Source organism: Cucurbita maxima, unplaced genomic scaffold (genome assembly GCF_002738345.1).
Source record: "Cucurbita maxima cultivar Rimu unplaced genomic scaffold, Cmax_1.0 Cma_Scf00017, whole genome shotgun sequence".
NCBI lineage: Eukaryota > Viridiplantae > Streptophyta > Magnoliopsida > Cucurbitales > Cucurbitaceae > Cucurbita > Cucurbita maxima.
In genome coordinates, this window is record NW_019272033.1 from 4,339,603 (window position 1) to 4,361,146 (window position 21,544).

At 35.4% G+C, this 21,544-nt stretch overlaps 4 protein-coding genes and 1 non-coding gene across 8 annotated transcripts; 4 read left to right on the forward strand and 1 right to left on the reverse strand.

Moving 5' to 3' along the window:
- Positions 1-792: 792 nt before the first annotated feature.
- Positions 793-3,528, forward strand: LOC111491696 (mitochondrial import receptor subunit TOM20-like). Its single transcript, XM_023140683.1, has 6 exons — positions 793-1,022; positions 1,306-1,384; positions 1,494-1,663; positions 1,755-1,802; positions 2,879-2,995; positions 3,102-3,528. Exons 1-6 carry the CDS (start codon positions 924-926, stop codon positions 3,228-3,230), a joined length of 642 nt encoding a protein of 213 aa, XP_022996451.1. The 5' UTR covers positions 793-923; the 3' UTR covers positions 3,231-3,528.
- A 1,421-nt stretch (positions 3,529-4,949) lies between these two features.
- On the forward strand, positions 4,950-8,517 carry LOC111491691 (CTD small phosphatase-like protein 2). Of its 3 annotated transcripts, none has more exons than XM_023140677.1 (8): positions 4,950-5,204; positions 5,922-6,136; positions 6,466-6,599; positions 6,747-6,843; positions 6,949-7,077; positions 7,154-7,429; positions 7,785-8,122; positions 8,229-8,517. In XM_023140677.1, the coding sequence occupies exons 2-8, from the start codon at positions 5,980-5,982 to the stop codon at positions 8,460-8,462; spliced, it is 1,365 nt and encodes a 454-aa protein (XP_022996445.1). In that variant the 5' UTR covers positions 4,950-5,204; positions 5,922-5,979; the 3' UTR covers positions 8,463-8,517. The 3 variants fall into 3 exon arrangements, with proteins under 3 accessions (XP_022996445.1, XP_022996447.1, XP_022996446.1); XM_023140679.1 differs by having other exon boundaries at positions 6,949-7,053; XM_023140678.1 differs by having other exon boundaries at positions 4,950-5,147.
- A 1,053-nt stretch (positions 8,518-9,570) lies between these two features.
- Positions 9,571-14,579, forward strand: LOC111491690 (meiosis-specific protein ASY1). 2 transcript variants are annotated; one of them, XM_023140676.1, is made up of 22 exons: positions 9,571-9,638; positions 9,752-9,808; positions 10,388-10,484; positions 10,578-10,646; positions 10,735-10,827; positions 11,019-11,145; positions 11,220-11,289; positions 11,409-11,450; positions 11,708-11,836; positions 11,927-12,040; positions 12,148-12,190; positions 12,292-12,339; positions 12,592-12,716; positions 12,802-12,814; positions 12,939-13,015; positions 13,135-13,236; positions 13,388-13,538; positions 13,642-13,718; positions 13,821-13,836; positions 13,940-14,082; positions 14,173-14,304; positions 14,377-14,579. In XM_023140676.1, exons 1-22 carry the CDS (start codon positions 9,636-9,638, stop codon positions 14,428-14,430), a joined length of 1,782 nt encoding a protein of 593 aa, XP_022996444.1. In that variant the 5' UTR covers positions 9,571-9,635; the 3' UTR covers positions 14,431-14,579. The 2 variants fall into 2 exon arrangements, with proteins under 2 accessions (XP_022996444.1, XP_022996443.1); XM_023140675.1 differs by having other exon boundaries at positions 9,573-9,638; positions 13,791-13,836.
- An 811-nt stretch (positions 14,580-15,390) lies between these two features.
- On the forward strand, positions 15,391-18,722 carry LOC111491893 (acyl-[acyl-carrier-protein] desaturase, chloroplastic). The gene is made up of 3 exons (XM_023140981.1): positions 15,391-15,696; positions 16,881-17,385; positions 17,818-18,722. The coding sequence occupies exons 1-3, from the start codon at positions 15,572-15,574 to the stop codon at positions 18,376-18,378; spliced, it is 1,191 nt and encodes a 396-aa protein (XP_022996749.1). The 5' UTR covers positions 15,391-15,571; the 3' UTR covers positions 18,379-18,722.
- A 1,029-nt stretch (positions 18,723-19,751) lies between these two features.
- Positions 19,752-19,879, reverse strand: LOC111492545. The gene has a single exon (XR_002719900.1). It is a non-coding gene; the product is annotated as a small nucleolar RNA snoR86 (small nucleolar RNA).
- Positions 19,880-21,544: the final 1,665 nt, after the last annotated feature.

The window sequence follows — 21,544 nt, forward strand, 5'->3', positions numbered from 1 at the left end:
TCGAGAATCGGCTACAATCAGACCTCCGTGGACCCACCATCTATGGTTGTCCACGTGGCTCCACGTTCGCCGGTGACCGAATCAAACGGAAATGAATCTTTTTTTTTTTTTTTTTTTTTTTTTTTTTTTTTTTTTTTTTTTTATACTTTTAATTATGATTATGTGGCCGGTTTTATAATAATTTAATATTATTTGTTTTTTTTAATTGGTTTTTTGGAGTTCCTTTTCTTATTATTTAATTTAAAGCTCAAATTGCTCAAATTATAAGGGACGAGATTATTTGATGGCCTACTTGTTAATCATAATAAAAAAATAATTCTAACTTAAAGCCTTTTTAAAATTATATTTTTTTTAAACCAACAAAAAAAATTATATATATTTAAAGCATGTATTAACCATAGTTATTATTATTATTTATTTATATACCGCTAAATTGTCATTAATAATGTATTTCAAACCAAGAGATCAGAAGTTTAAATCAATTTATTTTTCGGACTAAAAATTTAATAAATGTATTGAAAAATATATATTTCAAATATTTATCTAAAATTTAAAAAGATGTATCAAATATAATTTTAAATTTTGTGTTTATAATGGAATTTCAAATTTGCATGTTAGCACCATGTGGAGGGTAGAGGTGGAAGAAAATGAGCAAAGTTGGGCCGTCATAAATACCTATGGGCTAGTTCATTTAGAATTTTAAATTAGACAAAATTTCAGGCCCAAATAAAGTATGGGCCTCTTTAGACGAATTTCGGCCCAAAGAAAAGCTCTGTCGCATGGAACCCTACTGGTTGCGCGGTCGCGCCGGTTGTCATACCCAAGTGAGTCAGAGAGAACATTGGGGACGCTTGAGCTCCAATCTGACTTCCTAGGTCCTTGCCTGAATACTTCTTTCTCCTTTGTTTATCGATTCCTCAGCCATGGAGTTTTCTCAGGAGGATTTTGACAGCCTTCTTCTCTCCGAACACACTCGAAAAACCGCCGAAGCTAACTACGCCAACAACCCGCTTGATGCTGATGTATTTCGCTCTTACTTCCTATTAACTTGTTTTGATGTTTCTTATTCTATTTTAATCTGATTTTGCTTACCCCCGAATTTGACATCCATCTCACCAATAGGTGTTTACGAGTTCTTTTGATTCTTAGTCTATTTATTGCTTTCCTACTTAGTTTATGAGCTGAATTCCTTTTCCGGGGCAGGGGGTGGATTTCACTAGGATGTTGATATAATCGTCCAATTTAAGCTGTTGAAAACAGTACAATGCTTCATATCGTTCTGTTCATGCATTTTTTTTCTTTCAGAATTTGACAAAGTGGGGAGGAGCGCTGCTTGAGCTATCTCAATTTCAGAATGTTTCTGATTCTAAAGATATGATCAAAGGTAATGTCATTGCCATTGCCCCTATAAATGCTGAAGAATCTAATTTGGCTGTTATAGTTCATGATGAACTAACATAGGCGAGCGAAAACAAACTGATCTGATCGTGCAGACGCTGTTGTGAAGCTGGAGGAGGCATTGGCTATTAATCCCACGAAGCATGATGCTCTTTGGTGTCTTGGAAATGCTCACACTTCGAATGCGTTTCTGACTCCCGACGCGGATGAGGCGAAAGTCTATTTTGATAAAGCACACGAGTGTTTCCAGAAGGCAGTAGATGAGGTGATATGTGTGGATTTAATTCAACTAGTCTGACTTTTGAAATCATTCAACTTGAATTGAGTCTAAATAGTTGGGTGTTTTTTTTCATCAGGATCCTAGCAATGAACTATATCGCAAGTCGCTGGAAGTCACTGCAAAGGTGATGATATAACATGACACTGTTATTTGATTCCCAGTTTGTTCTGAAATGCTCTGGTATAAATAGCTTGGAGGTGAATTATTTCAAAGATAGACGTACGATGCATCACCTTTCGGTTTCTCTATACTTGATAGGTGCGGTTGTCGGGGTTCTAGGACAGTCTGGTATATTAGTAACTATTGAGTCCATTCCGTTGGATCACGTTTACTGATACTTAATATTAGTTTCCCTTGCTTTCGGCTTTGGGGTTTGTTGCCACTTGCATAATAGAGTAAAGATTGAATTGAGGATGTCTTCCTAAAATGAGGTAGGTTGTGGTTATGTGGTAGAATCATCTCCCTTCTCTCACCTACATTTGCATGTCATTTCATGTTGAAAAGAAATTTAATCAGTTTGTTTAGGAAGTTCACTTTTTAAGTATTGTTATTGTCTGTAAATGTAATATATAGTTATATATGTTATTCCAAAACATCAGTGGGCTTGATAGCTGGAAAGGGAAACGAAGCATTGCTGGGAAGGGTAACGAAACAAGCATTGTTGAAAAGAAAATTGAATGGAGACGGGAATGAGAATGTGTGAGATTCCACATCGGCTGGAAAGGGGAACGAATCATTGCTTATAAAAGTGTGGAAATCTCTCACTAACACACGCGTTTCAAAACCGTGAGACTGACATCGATACGCAGCGGATGGTACCTTCTAACGGTGGGCTTGAGTTGTTACAAATGGGGGTGGATTGTGAGATTCCACGTTAGTTGGAGAGGGAACGAAGCATTGCTTATAAGGGTGTAGAGCTCTCTCCCTAACAAATTTATTTCTAATCTGTGAGACTGACAACAATACCTAATGGGCCATAGTAGACAATACCTGCTAGCGGTGGGCTTAGGTTGTTACAGTATGAGACATCGGTATTTACTCCCATCGAGGATTGAGGAATAGCCATTTACTCCCATCGAGGATTGAGGAATAGCCATTCTTTATTGTATATTTTCAGTGAAATAGTAACTGAGTTTCTACATAGATGTTTAAATTGTTAGTATAGCCACTTCTAGACGTCTGATTGTTCAGCTGTCTCAGGCACCCGAGTTTCATTCCGAGATCCACAAGCATGGGATCGGTCAACAGAGTACGGGGCCTTCAGGCGGGGGATCTACTGCTTCGGCTGCTGCTTCTGCTTCTGCTTCAAACCCAAAGGTTACTTATCATGAATCTTTTTCTCTCTCCTTTTTGTAAAACATATGGTCTGATAATTGGGATTATTTGTTATTTTCTTTGTTGTGTCACAATTCACAAACACCAGAGTTCCAAGAAGAAGAGCAGTGATCTCAAATATGACATATGTGGATGGATCATCCTTGCTGTTGGAATTGTAACATGGGTTGGAATGACAAAATCCCAACTTCCACCACCTCCTCCTCCTTCCAGGTGATACCTTTAGATTCTGAAATTGCAAATCTGTTCTTCTGAAAACCCTCTTTGCTGGAATGCCCCTCATTGGAGTGCTAGGTTAGCTTTTAAGATCATTTTTGTTTAGTTCATAATTGCCAAAATCTCAGATATATTAAAGATAGAATATCTGAACTTGTAGTGGGTTGAATAATGTTGTATTATGTCGGTTCATTCGATATCAGTCTGTGTTTCGGTGTTCCTGAGATAACAGGCAGATCCCGAAGTTACAGGGCTATTTTGCGGAGTTTTAGTACCTGAATATATGTAGAATTCCAGCTTCTGGAAGCGTTTTCCCAGTAAAACTCACAAATTTTAACAAAAAAAATAAAATAATAATAAATAAATAACTAGATTTTATTTATTTATTTTATTGAAATCTTATCCATTTTGTATTGCATATATGGTTTTTTTCATTATTTTGACATAAATGATAATCTTTTTAAAAAATTGATTCATAGCACAAATACAATTTTGATAGTAAATTAAAGGTTAAAAAAAAAAATTAAATTTTGCTCATAAACTTGCTATGTTTTACTCATTTTCCCCATAATCTTTCAATTTGTTCAATTTGAGTCCTAAAATTAATAACCAAGGCATATTAAAAAATTAAGATTAAAATCAATATTCTTTCTAAGCTAATAATAATAAATATGCATATCAATTCCTAAATGGACATGAAATACGATCTGATCCCTACACGTGGCGAACATCCCGTGACCACGTCGTGCAGATTAAACTCAATCCTGTGAGCGAACAAACGGCTTAGGGGCTACCGCAGAGCAGCTGCGTGTTTCTGTTCGGCGCTCAATTTTTGAAATTTCAAAAAAGATTCCTCCAACGAGGGGAATGTTTGCACCAAAATTTTCACCACCAGCCCCCTCACCTTTCAATATTCCCAAATACCTCCCCAATAAATAAATTTTCACCACCAGCCCCCTCACCTTTCAATATTCCCAAATACCTCCACAATAAATAAATTTTCACCACCAGCCCCCTCACCTTTCAATATTCCCAAATACCTCCACAATAAATAAATTTTCACCACCAGCCCCCTCACCTTTCAATATTCCCAAATACCTCCACAATAAATGCTTCCAGCCCTTCCCACCCAAAAATCCATATCAAGTAAGACAAAATCAGAACACAACACATGTTAGTAAATAAATGAGTAATAAATTTTAAACTTCATCTCTATGGCTAATTTATTATTGATTTTTAAAACATTTTACATCGTGTATATTTTTAAATTATTATTCAACGATTTTTTATTAAAAAATTAATTTAAAATATAATAATGGAACATTTGAAAGCATACGAATGAATATTAAACAAAAACTTAATCTTAAATGAAATTAGAAAAAATAAAAATAGTTAAACTTCATGAAGATAAATTTCCCCCTAATTAGGGCTTGTCTTAAATATTCAGGAAATGGCGGTCCCTATCAAAGTGTACAAAAGTCAAATTCTCGGAGCAAAAAATAATAATAATAATAATAAAATATATATAATAATTAGAAAACTGCCGGTCCATAAAAGAAGCTGATCCAATTATTCTTTCACATTACGTGGCAGTAGAAGAGAGCGAGTATCTTAATTTTGACATCATCCGCGAGTAGGTAAAGGACAAGCTACCAGAGTCTTAAAAAGTGATTTTTAAAAAAAATAAAAATACTTATTTATATTCTCATCCTTTGTCTGAACAAAAATTAATTTCGATCCCTCTGATTTCCCTCTCTTTTCGCTTTCATTGGAGGGAAAAAACCTCCAAATTTCCAAAATCCAAACCTCTGTGTTGCTCTCTGCCAAAACCAGGCTAGGGTTTCTTCTGATTGTTCGAGCTTGATCTCTCGTTCAATGTCTTTTTTGAACTAATTATCTGCTTCTGCTTCTTCTGATTGGAAGCAAGCTTCTCTTCCCGCTTTCTGATCTTCTTCCGGTTAAATTTTTGCTTCAGGTGCTCACCTTGATTTAGTGGCTTTGAACGTTATTACATGTTGCTTCACTCTACTCTCTTTAGCTTTCTTAAACCAGAATTTTAGCTCTGTTTCTTGATTTTTAATGATCTCTAGTTCTCTGCGTTGTTTTTGTTATTTCAGATAATGGATTGTTTGTTATAATCATTTACTAAGCACTCCGTTTTTAATGATTGTTTTTTTAAATTCAAATCTTGAGGATATCTTAATCGGTAATCTACTGCTGGTTGTACAGAAATAGTCATCTTGAAAGATTTTGTCGTAAACCCTAAAACATTTCTGAATTTAAATTTCTTCGATTTTATTATGCGTTTCGTTTAAAATTTATGTCTGCAATTGCGTTGGTGATTTCTTTCTTACTTGGTTCGTGATGTATAACTGGGTGGGATTTTATCTTTGATCTGTGGAAAATTTCATTGCGCGTCGGTAACTTCCAGCTCTAATACTATTCAGTACAGTGACTGGCTGATTTTAGATTTTAACTGGATGTCATTTGTACTACTCACTTGTAGTACAAATGAGATGGCATTCTTCTTAATCCTGTTGAGTAAGGTGATCTTTTGAGATTAATTATCTTCTGCTTTGATGAAAGAGTAGGTCATTAGTTATTCGAATTTCTTTATAACTACCTGCAACAATTTTTACTAATTATTTATGATTATTCATTAGCTAATTTATTGATTGTTGCCAAAATCAAGTGGGCACTCACATCGAGTGACATCTTGAGATTGGAACTTCTTCCCATCAATTTGAAAAATGCAGACGAAGAAAAAAAATCATGGGAGAAATTCTGCTCGAGAGCTTGTCAGTCCCAAGATTTTACGATCTCAAAGAAAATATTCTGAAACGTTACAAGTTGTAGAAAAGAATATAACCGAACTAATTACATCCTCTGCTAGAAAACGTACTGTTGGTAAGCTGCTAATTTCATGTCTATTCACGTATGTCTTTTACAGAGGAAATTTCTTTATGTTGTTTATCACTTTTAAATATTTTTTGTTTTTCACATCTCATTCAATAGTTGTTGCTATGTCAATAGAATTAAAACTAGTTTGTCCATCTAATTTAAAGTTGTATTCATCTAATAGAATTATCATTTTCATTTCAGATAACCGTGGATTTTACCACTTATTTTATAAAATTTCTATCCTTCATTCGAAGAAAGCAATCTAATTGAAATGTAGTTTATTTATGAAAGAGGTAGGAGTGCTAATTTTGTTTAAGAGTTTGTCTCATTTTAAGGTGGTTTGCCATCAACAAAGAACGGAGATGATGTTTTGACAGACTTGAACATTAAGTATGATTTTCTTCGCAATGAGACATCTGGTGCCTGTTTGGACCATGATGCAACTGATGGTGCTTCCTTGGGCTTCAAGGTAAATTATTGATGAATATTGCCTAGACTAATGAACATTCATGCACGTGTAACTTTACATTGAGTGTTATTTCTTATCTGGTTTTGGTGGGGCGGTTCGACTCACTTTTTATTATGGATGGCATTACATCTGTAACTCGTTTTGCAGGCTTATGATGATAACATTGATAACTCTGCATCAGAAACAATATTTTCTCCTTCATTTCTTGCATCTGCTCATGCTGGAGGAGAAGCTCGGAGTGGAGGTAGACAATGAAATTATTTCACAGAGGACATTATTTTCCTCTGGAGTTCAAATTATTCTGTAACATGCTTGGAGTTTAATTTAGCTTTTTCTTCTTTCTTGTCAGTTGAGTTTATCAAATTCTTTCAAGGTGGAGATCAAGTGTTCCATTCTGATAGCAAGTTAGATAATTCAGAATATCTTGTTCATGGCGATCAAGATAAGAATTATAGTAAGGCCCCATTTACGTTGACAAGTATGAGATTCTCTGGTGATATGGAGTTTAGTTGTGTAGAACTGTTAGGTTCAAGGTATTTGTTTCCATAATGCAGATCTAGGGGATGCTGGTCTATCATCTGAAGTATCAGCTATATATCTTGCCATGAAGAACTCTAAGCTGGAGTGTGTCGATGAGCATGCTCATGATACTATAGCAGCTGAAGTTCATGTGCAGGATGATGAATATGAAGAAATAGATGATTTTGATCCTTATCTCTTCATCAAGAATCTACCTGATTTATCAGCAGTTGTCCCAACTTATCGACCGATGCTACTACCAAAACAGACTCGGAGTTGTCCTCCCACGACTCTTGTTTTGGACTTGGATGGTAACAAGCCTTAACATTGACATGGTTCTTGTTTCATATGATGCATATAGACTTTGTGATTGTGGAGGCTTCTTAAATACGCCTATTTCCCTTTTTTTTACTGGTCAAGATTGCATCTTCACATTCTAAGTACTTAGTTAGCATTTTCCATATGTTTACCATGCAATCATGAGTGATGGAAAGTGGAAATTTAAAATGTAAAGGCTTTGTGGAATAATTGATCCATGCTATTCTGTTGTGCTTATGGTAATTGACATTCTTTTTTCATTCATTGCCCAGTGTGCAGTCAGTTAAATGTAAATGTTCTTATATTAACCCTTTAAAATAACCTACCGTGCGTACCTTCATTTTGCAGAAACTCTGGTGCATTCTACACTCGAGCCGTGTGTTGATGCTGATTTTACATTTCCCGTAAATTTCAATCTCCAGGAGCACACAGTTTATGTCCGATGCCGACCTTATCTCAGAGATTTCATGGAAGCAGTTGCCCATCATTTTGAGATCATCATATTTACAGCTAGTCAGAGTATTTATGCAGAACAGCTTCTGAATGTTCTTGATCCAAAGAGGAAAATATTTCGACATCGTGTTTTCCGTGAGTCGTGTGTTTTTGTGGATGGGAACTATCTCAAAGATTTATCAGTTCTTGGGCGTGATTTGGCACGTGTTATCATTGTTGACAACTCTCCACAGGTAAATGAGACCGTTTGACCATCTCCGAGTTAGAACGCTTGATATTTTGCTGGACTATAGTCTTTCTGAAACAAGAAATGTTGTTTATGTGAATGTACTATTTCAGGCATTTGGGTTCCAAGTGGACAACGGAATACCAATAGAGAGCTGGTTTGATGATCGCTCAGATAAAGAGTTACTTCTGTTACTTCCATTTCTGGAAACGCTGGTGGGAGCTGAAGACGTCAGGCCACTAATTGCTAAAAAGTTCAACCTTCGACAGAAAATAGCTACTGCTGTTTATCCTTCATTGAATTCAAATAGAAACCCCTTCGAAAGGCAAGCCTCTAATATGTATTAAAATTTTGTGAAGGTTGTTGGAATAAAAACACACACTATTCTCCCTATTTAATTCATTTGCTCTCTTCGTAGTACTTTTAGATTCATTTTTTTCCCAATCAACCACGAAAAAGAATTTTTTTTAGGTCATTTGGGTCAACAAAGGAACTCAAATATATAATACATATTTCCCAAATACTTTGGGAAGGTGAGTTCTTGGTTTGTTTTGTCTTTTACTTTTATTTATTTATTTATTTGAATTGCCCTTAGCTAGTAATCAGCCAAACTCGAGATATTGTCTAATCCATTATAGTGAGGTTTTAAAACACATTTCTTAAGGGGATGTTTTACACCTTTGGTAGTTCGTTCTCTATTTCAATTGACGTGAGATCTTACAGTTCACTTCCTTGGATCCTTATTGACAAACAACATGTGTCTAGTTTTGATACCATTTATATATTGATGTCAATATCAAGATTTTAAAATAAGTCGTTTGGGAGAGGCTTTCACACCCTTGTAAGTAGTTTTTTGTTTACCTTTCTAGTCGTGTGGGCTTCTTTGTTGTTGCAATCTTGGTTCACTGTCAATGAATTGTTTCCAATTTTATTTTAATTCTAAAACCATTTTAATGGATTATTATTGGGCAGACCTTAATGTTTTTGTGTACGTTATTTATTTATTTTTTTAATAAAAAAAACCTTTAACTTTTCGAAGAAAAATAATTTAATGGACAAAAGAAATTGTATTAAAGAAAACAGTTATTTAAATATACTGGTTGTTGGCCAAATCAAGCATAATTCATGAAAAGAAAAAACGTCGCTTCCAGTGTTTTTCTTACCGTTTACGAGAAAATTGGTTGTGATCACAAATAAATAGAATAAAAAAATATCAACATTTTAAAATATGAATTAAAAAAAAAAACTCGTTTGTATCACATAAATTAATGTCTGCAGGAAAAAAAAAAAAAAAAAAGAAAATCAGACGAAGGTTAGTGTCTGTAAGCTTAGTTAAACGAGTCCTGGTTAGCTTCGTAACCGTGGTTAAGATTTCTAGACCGTCTATAAAACAGTATCTATCACCTTCATCTCCCGCCATATTTCTCTAGCATCTCCTGCTATTTCAAAATTCGAAACTGATCTCTCGAAGGCATCTCTCCTTCTTCGCTTCTCCATTTTCCGTTGCATACTCTTGAAATATGGTGATTTGAACCAGCTCTCTGAGATTTTTTTTTTTCTTGCTGGATTGTAGTTATATATCTGCGTCTCTTATTTGCTTCAACTGGTTCTTTCTGAAACTAATAATTTCCTCCAGGCTGTTGCACAGAAATTGAAGGAGGCAGAGATCACGGAGCAGGACTCTCTTCTCCTGGTTAGTTGCTTTGAATTCTATTTTATTTTATTAATTCATTCTTGTGTTCTGGTGATGGATTTGAAGTTTTCATCGCGGATAATGGGGGTATTGATACCTGAGCTTGTTGAATCTGTTTGTTTGCCTTGCGATGGCAGTTACTTAAATATTTTAGTCATATAGACGAACATTAACATCGGTCTTGAATTATCTACAAATTATGATACATAGAGCAGTTTCGGGAGTCGTTTCCTTGCATTAATCGGAAACGAAGAAGGGTGTTGTTGTAGAGAAATGGAACTACAGCTCCTATTTCAGTGAGTCGCATACGACTGCAGTACATACTCGATTTTGATGGCTGAACGGATCGAAAATCACGCGATGAAGAAAATTACTCGAATCTTTTTCAATATTTTATTTTCAATGCGGGAAAATTTCTTCTGTAGTATTCAACTTCTTAACATCTAAATCGATGCTCTGTTTTTTCCTTCCCAAAAATCAATAAGATATGAACACTCTCATTATGTAATTCAAATATTTGACTACCGATTATTGTATAAAATTGGATCCGTTTGACTTGTTTATGTTTTCTGGCTTCAGACGAGGAATCTACTTCGCATTGCTATATTCAATATCAGTTATATCAGAGGTCTTTTTCCAGAAAAGTATTTCAACGATAAATCAGTTCCTGCTTTAGGTACGCTGATTTTTACCAATAGGTTTCTTTCAAATTTTATCAATCCCTATAAGAACTACTTTTCATTTGATTATAAGTTCTCTTTGTTGACAGAGATGAAGATCAAGAAGCTCATGCCGATGGATGCAGAGTCTCGAAGATTGATTGACTGGATGGAAAAAGGCATGTCGAGTTGAGCCTTATATCTGATATTTTTTTTTTTCTCAATTTATAATCTATTGTTGACAATGATTTTCTTACGTTTATTCAGGTGTATATGATGCATTGCAGAGGAAGTACCTTAAAACGCTTCTGTTCTGCGTGTGTGAGGCGGTGGAAGGGCCAATGATTGAGGAATATGCCTGTAAGCTCTCTCAATTTTTTTCTTACATCTCTAGATTTTCTGTTTGATCCTGCTAAAGAGATGTAGTTTTGATTGGCAAAATGAAATGTTCATTTCTTTAGTATAGAAAACTTACCGTTGTTCTAGTGAGTGAGTATTTAGAGATTTCCAATAATTCTTAAGATTGATACTTATTAAGTCCTTGCCTGCAGTTTCTTTCAGCTATTCCAATTCTGATAGTCAAGAGGTCTCAATGAACGTCAGTCGCACTGGAAACAAGAAACAGGGAGGAACATTCAAGTGTAACTCCACGGCCGAAATAACTCCCAACCAGATGAGGTATGTGACGGTACCTTGAACATTCTTTTTATTAGTACCGGCAGTGAGATGTGTGACGATAACTTGAACTTCAGGAGTTCTGCTTGTAAGATGGTTCGTACGCTGGTTCAGCTGATGAGAACATTGGATAAGATGCCCGAAGAGGTAAAGGCCTAACGAATTCATAATTTGAATAAGAGAGTTGAAGTTTCTAAAATGTGAATTTTCATCAAGCATTACGAGATACCATGCTTCGAATTAACATGATTGATTCTTTATCTCAGCGCACCATATTGATGAAACTCCTCTACTATGATGATGTTACGGTATGTTTACATGCTCTTTTCCAAAATTATTCAATGTTTGTTTCAATCGTTGGGAACATTTGTACTTCACATGCCATTATGATTTATTTGATAGTTTTCAACCACGTTACACTAGCAAACCAATTGCTAATTTGTGGTGCTACATTATATACATGGCTCACGCGTTCACTTTCTTTTGACAGTAGAAAAGGGTATTTTCTCCTTTAAAGCAAAATCCTCGTTCAGTGAAATTAGTAATTATGATCATCTTATTGCAGCCAGTCGATTATGAACCTCCATTCTTCAGGAGTTGCGCAGAAGAAGAGGCACATCATCCCTGGACTAAAAGTCCATTAAGGATGGAGGTTGGAAACGTCAACAGCAAGCATTTTGTATTAGCTCTCAAAGTAAGTGATTGAAATTTATGTAGGTGAAACAATTGTAATGCACATGATCAATAATTGAGTTAAAGTTTTGATTGCTTGTCAAATTTACAGGTAAAGAGCGTGCTTGATCCGTGTGAAGATGAAAATGATGATAATGAAGAGATTGAAGTTAGCTTAGGAGCTAACTCGGAACAAAGGAACGGGTTTTCTGAAACTGATAGTGAGGTGAACTAATCCTGTTCCATCCTAAATGGCTGATTCAGAGCAATATTCTGTCAACTTAATTTCAAGGTGGTCTAAAGCACATGACAGTGTCTCTCTTCCATAACCAGGTTGACCCTTCCCCAGAAGGCGAGTATATTGTTGCACCAAGAGGTTGTAGCATGAACGTTATTGTTTCGCTTCGTTCTCCTGTTATAAAATTTTATTATATTCATTATAGTTGTTACTGTAAATAACCAACATTTCCTTGACAGAAAAACTACAACTACAAGAACAAGATAATACTAGGAAAGTTGATGAAGGTAAAATGTAATGAATGCGTGTTCAAATTTTTTGGTATAAACTTCTATGCATTTTAAGTGAGATCATCAGCTGGACACAAGAAGCGGAATGGTAATACGAAATTAGAAAATCCACGAAATGCATCTCAATGTATTTCCTGTAACTCTTCACGTTTTCTGCATTTGACGACTCTTCTTTCGGCAATAAACCCTTCTAACAATGCGGGATTTCCCAGCTAATTGCCTTTCTTCAAGAAATTATATCGTGTGCAGATGAGACTCAGGATCCAGAGGAAGATGAACAGCAGTTAGCAAGGGTGAAGGACTGGATCTATAGTTACCAATATGACAAATTAGAAATTACCGACGTTCTTTCAAATTTTCCAGACATCTCGGTGGCAAGGACCTTGTTTCTCAAACTGTGTGCTCAATAACTGTTATTTACTTTGAAATGATATTGGCTTATTTTTCTTTTTACTGCAGGTTTTAATTGAAGGTATAGGAATGCGTCCCTCGTTACATTTATTAAAGGAGAAAGCTAAGTTTATTAATGGAGAAAGCCTTAGTATTATTATCATAGATTTGATTACACGCATCTGAATCTTCTGATTGCATTTCAGAAATTATGGACAAGCTTGTTAACGAAGGCGTTTTATCTAAGACTGGAAGAGATTCTTACAACATCATCAGGCAGAAGGTTGTTATCTAACTCCTTTTTCTTGATAAACTCGTATACCCAATTGATGACTGAAAGTGAAATGTTCATATCTTATTCTTGTTTGCTCCTTACTCTACTGGGATCATCGATTGTATCAGGCTTTTGAATATGAGTTCGACTTGGTGAAAGAAGAAACTGATGGTCAAATAGACAAAGTTGGTGCCAACGCTACCACAGTCCACGATCTCCTGTATATGAAGGTAGCTAAACTTATTTCACTCTTTTATTTATCACAAATATTCGTTCCTTACAACACTTAACTCTTTCTGGCATACCGCTGAGCTGAATCAACAGAATTTGAAACTGCTCAATATCCACATTTAATTTTGAAGCTTTGACTTTTTATTTCAGACTTTATATCACAGTCTTCAAATGAGTTATGTGACGGTTTCAAAGCTTCAAAACAAGCTTGAAGGAGAGGCCAATCTTACCACAGTACGTAAAATGATTGACAAGATGATTCGAGATGGTTTTGTTGAAGCCAAAGGGAGCCGAAGACTGGGTATGCCCCATCTTGAAAATTCGGAGTGTTGCCTTTTATTTTAAAGGATCTCATTACTTTCCTTAACTAATGACCAAATCATTGTTCCTATTTGCACAATTAGGCAAACGCGTGATCCACTCAGATTTAGCTGAAAAGAAGTTCAGAGAAGTAAAGAAAGTATTGAACTACGAAGACATGGTAGCAACTCAAAACCTCTTTTACGTATGCATTTCGTGTTTTCTACTTTTCACGTCTCTAACCTTTTTCCAGGAAATCGATTCTTATGGACCACATGGAAAGTCCAACAACAAGATGGGTTAGTGTGTAAAAACTTTTAAACACTTCAAGTTCGGTTCCACCAGAAATGTTCCTATCATTATCAGTGCTTACGGTAACAGAAGCATGATTCGTTTTCTCAGATAGCAACCACAAGGACATGTCCACATGTGGCATCCTCCGTTCCATTGGATCAGATTTAACGCGCATGAGAGTGGCCTCAGGCACACCCCAAAATGATTCGAAATCAACGGACCCTGGAAACACTCCCACAAGCACGCCTGCGGTAAGTGCTTCTGAAGCTTTCACTCAACTAAGTGAATGCCATTTGTTTCCCTCCATATTTGACAAATACGTACTGTTACTAAACGTGCAGCCAGCTGCGTCGAGAGAGAGTTTCGTGCCAGGAAATGATAATATTAGAGTGAATGGAAGTGCAAACCACCACCCTGACGAGATGGACTTCGAAAAATCCACTCAAGATAAACGATCCAGAAAGACAAGCACGGTACTAATTCTTAATTTATTAATTCAAAATGAAAAATTCGAATAAAAATTTTAAATCTCGTTCTTCTTGAAGGTTAAGGATCCTATCCTTCAGTACACAAAGCGACAGAAGTCTCAAGATCAGTGAGAAGGCTTTGAATATTTGACTTGTTGGACCGTATTCTCCTATTAAAACTGGTAATTCTTCTAATGATTGAAATTAGAATAAGTTTCTAGATCTTGATGGACCTATCAATCATCCTTCCATTATTAATATTCCCTTGTTCCTTACTAGTAGTCGAATGTTAGCGCTGGAAACTTTCATATAGCTCCAACATTTTATTATAACTACCTTCCTTCGTTCATGGCAGTCGATAATTTAGAACAAAATCTATACAATATGTATTTTCAACATTTAATTTCCTTCACATACTTACTGTAACCGTTGATGTCAATGCGCGCGCGCACACACACATATATATATATAACAGTTCCAACTGACACTACAAATTCAACTTAAATGTTTAAAAATTAAACTCTTATATTCAATGTCTATTATTGACACTGTATTAAAAGCATTTACCACAACAAATATTATTCTAAATAAAATTATAGACATTACAAAATCTATAGTAAATTATTAAATATATGACATTTTTGTAACTAAAATAATGAATGTTTTTCTTTAATTAGAATGTCCATTAATGTATATTTTCTTTAACTAGAACGTCAGACGTTTTATCAATTTGGAAGGGGTTTTCTTATTATTAGTACTTTTCTTTTTGTCATTTTTATTAGTTTTTAAATTGAAGCGATAAAGTCGCATTAACTCTTGCTCATACTCGTTAATGGACCGGTAGTTTGCTGGTTTGTTGTAATAGACTACTATTTTCTTTAATTAAAAGGGCACGTTATATTTATTTATTTGTATTATTATATTTTTTTATTATTTTTACAAAAAGTGGTTTTTGCGGAGGTTTCAATATAGTATAGTTTAGGGGAGAAGGGGTAAGCTGGGCCTTTCTGGTTGGGGTCCAAGAGGTTTCTTCCACACAAAAGCCCATTTGTAGTGAGAGAGAGAAGAATTGAAGAGAGCGAAAGAGGAAGTGAGGTTGAAAGTGGCCATTGCCAGTTGCCACCAAAGTCTTAGCTTCACATTCACATACGTAAAGTGGCCTCGGTTTCTTCTTCCATTCCAAGGGCGACGCAAGCATTCTTCTTCCTGTTGAGGAGCCGTCTTCCGACGAACTCACCGGAATAAAGAAGGTTGATACGTAACCAGTTGGAAAATGGCGCTCAAATTCCATCCACTCACCTGTCAATCTCCTAAGTTGCCGTCCTTTGCGATGCCGCAGCTTGCAAGTCTCAGATCTCCTAAGTTCGTTATGGCCTCCACTCTCCACTCCACCTCCAGGTACGTTCCTTTTCTTTTTCTTCATTCTTCTTTTAATGCTTTTCAGATCTTTGTGAATCTTAGGTTCCGTTTCGTTGTTTTGCATTGTTCATCTTTCAATTAACTCTTGGTTTTCTTCTTTTGCATCTCGTTGTATCCGTTCATTACGCCGATTGATTTTTGTCGCAAACGAATTCATTCGTTTTTATTCCGCTCATTATCACCTCAGATTGCTATTTAATTGCATGTTGGCGCGTATTGTTCGGTTGATTTTTGCACTTATTTGTTGTTTCCTTTTGTAATTCTCTACGCATTTTAATGTCATGGTGTTCCATTTTATGTTCTTGAGAAATTTGATTCTTAATTAACTGTTGTGTTTCCATTGGAATTTCATAATTAATGGCGATGAAGATCAGTTGCATCATTTTCGTTTTCTGTCTGTCTTAGTTTCTATTGCATATAACGTCGACTGAGTGATAATGGTTCATTCCTGCTGGTACGAACAGGTTTCTTCCTTCTTCTGTTGTAGTTATTGATAATAAAATTAGTTGTTCAAATTTATTTATTTTTTTTCTGTGGCAGTAAATTCGAACCGTAGTTAATTGTGTGGTGGCATGATTGTCCATTTGGTATTCTTTGGTGTATTTGACAGTGTTGCGTTCAATGTTCTGTCTTGTTTTGGAGGCTTCTTTCTGCAGGCCTGTCCTTGGAATTCTTCGGTTTTAACTTTATAGCTTCTCTTGATTATGTGGCACCACCGTAGGCTCTTGATGTCCCAGCTCATGTATCATCATTTCAATCTTCTGCTGCTCAGTTATTCCATATTCTGAAATCTCTCCTTATAAGTTTACAAACCTTTAAGAGTCCAAGTTTTTCTGGTGTAAATCTTGAATGTAATCCCAATCCTTTACTTGCCATGGCTGCTTGAAAGAATCATTCACTTGAAGTACTCAAAGGATTAAACATTTAGTTACCTGGTAAAAAAATTGACATATGAGAAACATATACTTCAGATGTCTTAACAACAAATGGTATGACCATTTTCTTGTGTTTTGTACAGATTGCCTTTGTACAATATTTTATTTCTTACACATCTCGTTTGCATTAAGGAAACCCTGGACTATATAATCTGCCTATGCAGCGATAGGCGATCTTTGTTCATTAACTATTTTGTTTTTTTATTGTGTGTTTCGTAAATATTCCAGGGAGGTTGAGACCCTTAAGAAACCCTTTATGCCTCCAAGGGAAGTGCATCTTCAAGTAACTCACTCGATGCCACCTCAGAAGATAGAGATATTTAAATCTTTGGAGGATTGGGCTGAAGAGAACATTTTGTGTCATTTGAAACCAGTGGAGAGGTGTTGGCAACCACAAGATTTTTTACCAGATCCGGCATCTGAGGGATTTCATGAGCAAGTCATGGAGCTTAGAGAGAGGGCAAAGGAACTCCCTGATGATTACTTCGTTGTTTTAGTTGGAGACATGATTACAGAAGAGGCCCTTCCTACTTACCAGACAATGCTGAATACTTTGGATGGAGTTAGGGACGAAACAGGAGCAAGCCCCACTTCTTGGGCTATTTGGACAAGGGCTTGGACTGCTGAAGAGAACAGGCATGGTGATCTACTCAATAAATATCTATACCTATCTGGGCGAGTGGACATGAGGCAGATTGAGAAAACAATTCAGTATTTAATTGGATCGGGAATGGTGAGATCCATCTAAAACTGTCAATTTTCTTTTTCCTTATATCATTTACCTTGACAGTTCTTTTCTTTACGTTCGTACCCATGAACTATATAAGAGTACAGCATGCACATACGTATTAATTACTTGCATCCTTCACAATTTCTGCAGCATTTGGGTAATTGCATGCATTCTATCTGATAACTGATATGCCAGTTTAATTTGTTTCCCGCGTCAAGTATGTTCTTCAGAAATATGTTTTTGGGCAGAATTTTCTCTCTTCTGCTGGATATCAAAATGCTCATATGTACCAAAATTTATTGAGGTGCCCTGATTATTTTTACGAACTTTTCGGCGTTCCCAATTTTTTCATTGATCCTGATAGGCGATGGTTCTTCAATTTGTTTAATGTTCTTTTGCTTTTATAATTCATATGGGCTTTGTTTGTGTTTCTAGGACCCAAGGACGGAAAACAATCCCTACCTAGGATTTATATATACCTCATTTCAAGAGAGGGCTACCTTCATCTCCCATGGGAACACCGCCAGACTAGCAAAAGATCATGGAGACATAAAGTTAGCTCAAATATGTGGAACAATTGCCGCAGATGAGAAGCGGCACGAGACTGCATATACAAAAATTGTTGAAAAGCTCTTTGAGATAGACCCTGAAGGAACTGTCATAGCTTTTGAAGACATGATGAGGAAGAAAGTCTCAATGCCTGCCCATCTGATGTACGATGGCCGTGACGACAACCTCTTCGATCACTTCTCGGCTGTCGCACAGAGGCTGGGGGTTTACACGGCCAAGGACTATGCAGACATATTGGAGTTTTTAGTTGCACGATGGAAGGTGGAAAAGCTCACAGGGCTGTCAGGTGAGGGGCAGAAGGCTCAGGATTATGTGTGCGGGTTACCTGCAAGAATTAGAAGGCTAGAAGAAAGAGCACAGGCGCGGGCAAAAGAAGGCCCTGCCTTTGCGTTCAGTTGGATTTTCGATCGGGAGGTTAAGCTGTAGAAGGTGTACCAGGAAGAAGAAAAAAATGCATGGAATCTCAGATGAGAAGTCATCATCGGGTGTAACTTATTATTATGTCTAAGAACAATGGCTAGAAACATCTATCTTCTTTGATCTGTTTTGAAAAAAGAAAAAAAAAAAAAAAAAAAAAGGGTCGGTTCAGTGTTGTGTGCGTGTAGTGTAGATACAATATTGTGCGTTGGTTGTTGGTTAGGTGTGATAGAGGTAGAAGAAAGATGGGTCTTCCAGTCTTGTGTGCGTATTTTAAGTTTGTCATTTCATTTCTCCTGTAATAATAACGAAACACTGTCAAAAATTTTGTTCATAATTCCTCATTTTCTCCACATTTTATTGTCAATAAGTAACATTAATATTATCGTTTCAAATTATAGAAGCCAATGTTCTAAATTTAAAATATATATTATATATATATTATTTGAGATTACAATTTTGATAGAAGTTTAATTTATTTAAAATCTAATGATCTATATTAGATTTTGTTTATATTATTAAGTTGAGCTTTAAAAGTTTAATTTGATCCGATGCAAACTATGAATATTATTTTGAATTTAGGCCTTCAAAATTTCCAATTCGAAGCTCAAATCTTGAATATTTTAACTAATAAATTCTAAACATTTGACCATTCAAAGGTGGAAATTCTATTAATAATGCAAACAAATTTAATCTAGTTATGAAGAGTGAATATCATATTTTCTTTAGTTGTATTGTGGAAGCAATTCTGGTTTTCATATAAAAATTCCACTGGAGATCTCATTAGGGCATCAAACCAAGATCTGAAGGGGCGACTCTCAATCGAAAGAAAATCAACATATAAAAGTTCGCTCACATGTCCAATAATCCAATCAATCACCCAAATGATCCATCTCGTTTCTAAATTCATTGGGATAACGGAAATTCTACAAAAGAGGAACCACGAAGAAACGCTAAACAATGAAGAAACACCAATGTCAAAGATCTAGGAACTTTAGAGAGGGAATAGGAGATCCAAGATACCTATGGATGAAATTCTTATTCGAAAAAAACATATATGGTATAGTGGTGGATGAAAAATCAAATTCGAAGAAAAAAGAATCTAAAAGAAAGAAATTAAAAAAAAAAAATCAATAATAAAAGAAGGATCTAAGAATTAACAAGGGAGCCAGAAAGAATAAAAGATCTCGCACCTACGGATGATCAAATTGGATTAAACGTAAGCGTCACTAATTCTTTAAAACGAGATATTGAACGAAAGCAGAATCGACTATGAGATTTCGTAAGAACGAAAGATTATCCAACTAGTTTACTCAGATAAGATGTATTCATAAAAAGAAAAAACAGAAAAAATGAACGGAAGAAGTTTAAGAGATCGAATGAATGTAGCGACTTGTTCGAGGCCAGAATCAAAACCAAAGAAGATTTGACAGGCACGGAGAATCGCTCACGTTAGTATTGCCAACCTTCAATGCAATTCACGCCATTATTATCAAAGACGCCCTTGCTCTGCAAATTGGCTTTACTCTATTTTTCATCTTCCATTGAAAAGAGAAATAAAAGGAACACTGGAACAGCCCTTTACAAGCCCACAAGAGAAAAACGACGCCATTAACGAAAACGAAACCCTAAAACTATAGAGAACCAGATTGTGAAGAAATGAGAGGTTGGAGGTGGCATTTTATAGGCTCTGATGAAAATGAACGAAAACCCTAATTTAAATAAACTCGGTCCCTTTTATTGGGCTTTAAGGCCCAGTTTAAATAAGCTTATATACCGACCCGACCCGACTCAAACAAATTTATAGTAATTAGGAGAATTACTAATAATTGCCTCGTTTTTAAAATTTTCTTTATTTATACTGTTTTTTTTATACAAATTTCAATAATATACCCTCTACGTGCTCAAATGTTCTTGTGCTCCGGGAAACCAACGGGCTTAATGGGCTTGGCCCACGTTCCTTATTTCGGCTAACTTTCGTGGTGGTAAGTGTTGGGCCTCAGAGCATTCTGGCCCAAGTTCGGCCCAACTTTTCCATCCAAATTTATATGAAAAAAGGAATGAAAGTGAAATAACCAAACAGAATTTATGTTACGAAGAACCACATTTATTAATAATGTTTTTTATATTAAATTTTTTTACTGAATTATGCAATGTCCTCCTCGCCGTGCTTTACAAGCACATTAATAAATCGTGCCCCGAGCCCGCGAATTAAATTACTTTTTCTTCGCTGTCGCTTTTACCCTTCCACTCGCATTTACTGTTTAACTCCACTTCTGTTTTTTTAGTCCAACAGCAACCCTATACACATGTGACTGAATAAGGGGTGTTTTTGTAACTTCCTACGTGTTTTTTTTTTTTAGATTGAATATAGTTAACATGATTAGATAGCTATAATTTACCATGTTTGGTAATAAATCAAAATCATTTAAAAAAAAATTTTAATTTAAAAGAATGCTATTTTTTCAAACAAGTAATTTGAAAGTGATGGACGAAAAAAATGCATTCGAATCATTTTTGGTGATTTGATATATATAGAATAATGCTGGAAAAGATAATATAACCAAATAAATTTCATTAAACCCCATTTTTAAGAGAAATTATTTAAACAATTAAATAAAAAAAACATATATATAATTTTATCAAAAGCGTTTTAACTATTTTTTTAAAAAAATCATTCTAAAAAATACTCCAAACTGAAGATACGAATGATCATTAAACTTCCTATTTTAATACCCAAATATTTTATTTATTTATTTATTTAAAGCATTAAAAATGTATAACCTTAATTAATGAATGACAATTATCAACATTATAAAATTAAACACATTATTTAAAATAAAATTATGCAGGGAAGCCAAACATCCACATAAGACTGCAGGCTTATTATTGAGGACATTAATTGCACCCATAACCACCATGATAGCGACCAAATAATTTAAAATAATTACGAAATGGCCGTTGGAGAACGCCACGTAATCATGGGCACCACATCGTTATAGAGTTTCTCTATTAATCGATCGACTAATCAGATCTAATTAGACGTTTTGGCGTTTAATTATTTGTCATTTACCGTAACAATACGTTTGACTCCATGACGTGACCCCTTCCTTTGGGGTTTAGTGCTCCCCAAAACATAGGCCATATCTATATTCCTATATGTATATATTTATAA

Excerpts from the sequence above, each read along its gene's own strand:
- LOC111491696 (XM_023140683.1), top strand. The coding sequence starts at position 924 with ATGGAGTTTTCTCAGGAGGATTTTGACAGCCTTCTTCTCTCCGAACAC. Across the intron at positions 1,664-1,754 it reads TCCAGAAGGCAGTAGATGAG|GATCCTAGCAATGAACTATA; the intron begins GTGATATGTGTG and ends TTTTTTCATCAG. Across the intron at positions 1,803-2,878 it reads CGCTGGAAGTCACTGCAAAG|GCACCCGAGTTTCATTCCGA; the intron begins GTGATGATATAA and ends CAGCTGTCTCAG.
- LOC111491691 (XM_023140677.1), top strand. The coding sequence starts at position 5,980 with ATGCAGACGAAGAAAAAAAATCATGGGAGAAATTCTGCTCGAGAGCTT. Across the intron at positions 6,137-6,465 it reads TGCTAGAAAACGTACTGTTG|GTGGTTTGCCATCAACAAAG; the intron begins GTAAGCTGCTAA and ends TCTCATTTTAAG. Across the intron at positions 6,844-6,948 it reads AGGAGAAGCTCGGAGTGGAG|TTGAGTTTATCAAATTCTTT; the intron begins GTAGACAATGAA and ends CTTTCTTGTCAG.
- LOC111491690 (XM_023140675.1), top strand. Across the intron at positions 12,041-12,147 it reads TTTCTGAAACTGATAGTGAG|GTTGACCCTTCCCCAGAAGG; the intron begins GTGAACTAATCC and ends TTCCATAACCAG. Across the intron at positions 13,719-13,790 it reads TATTGAACTACGAAGACATG|GAAATCGATTCTTATGGACC; the intron begins GTAGCAACTCAA and ends ACCTTTTTCCAG.
- LOC111491893 (XM_023140981.1), top strand. The coding sequence starts at position 15,572 with ATGGCGCTCAAATTCCATCCACTCACCTGTCAATCTCCTAAGTTGCCG. Across the intron at positions 15,697-16,880 it reads ACTCTCCACTCCACCTCCAG|GGAGGTTGAGACCCTTAAGA; the intron begins GTACGTTCCTTT and ends TAAATATTCCAG. Across the intron at positions 17,386-17,817 it reads ATTTAATTGGATCGGGAATG|GACCCAAGGACGGAAAACAA; the intron begins GTGAGATCCATC and ends TTGTGTTTCTAG.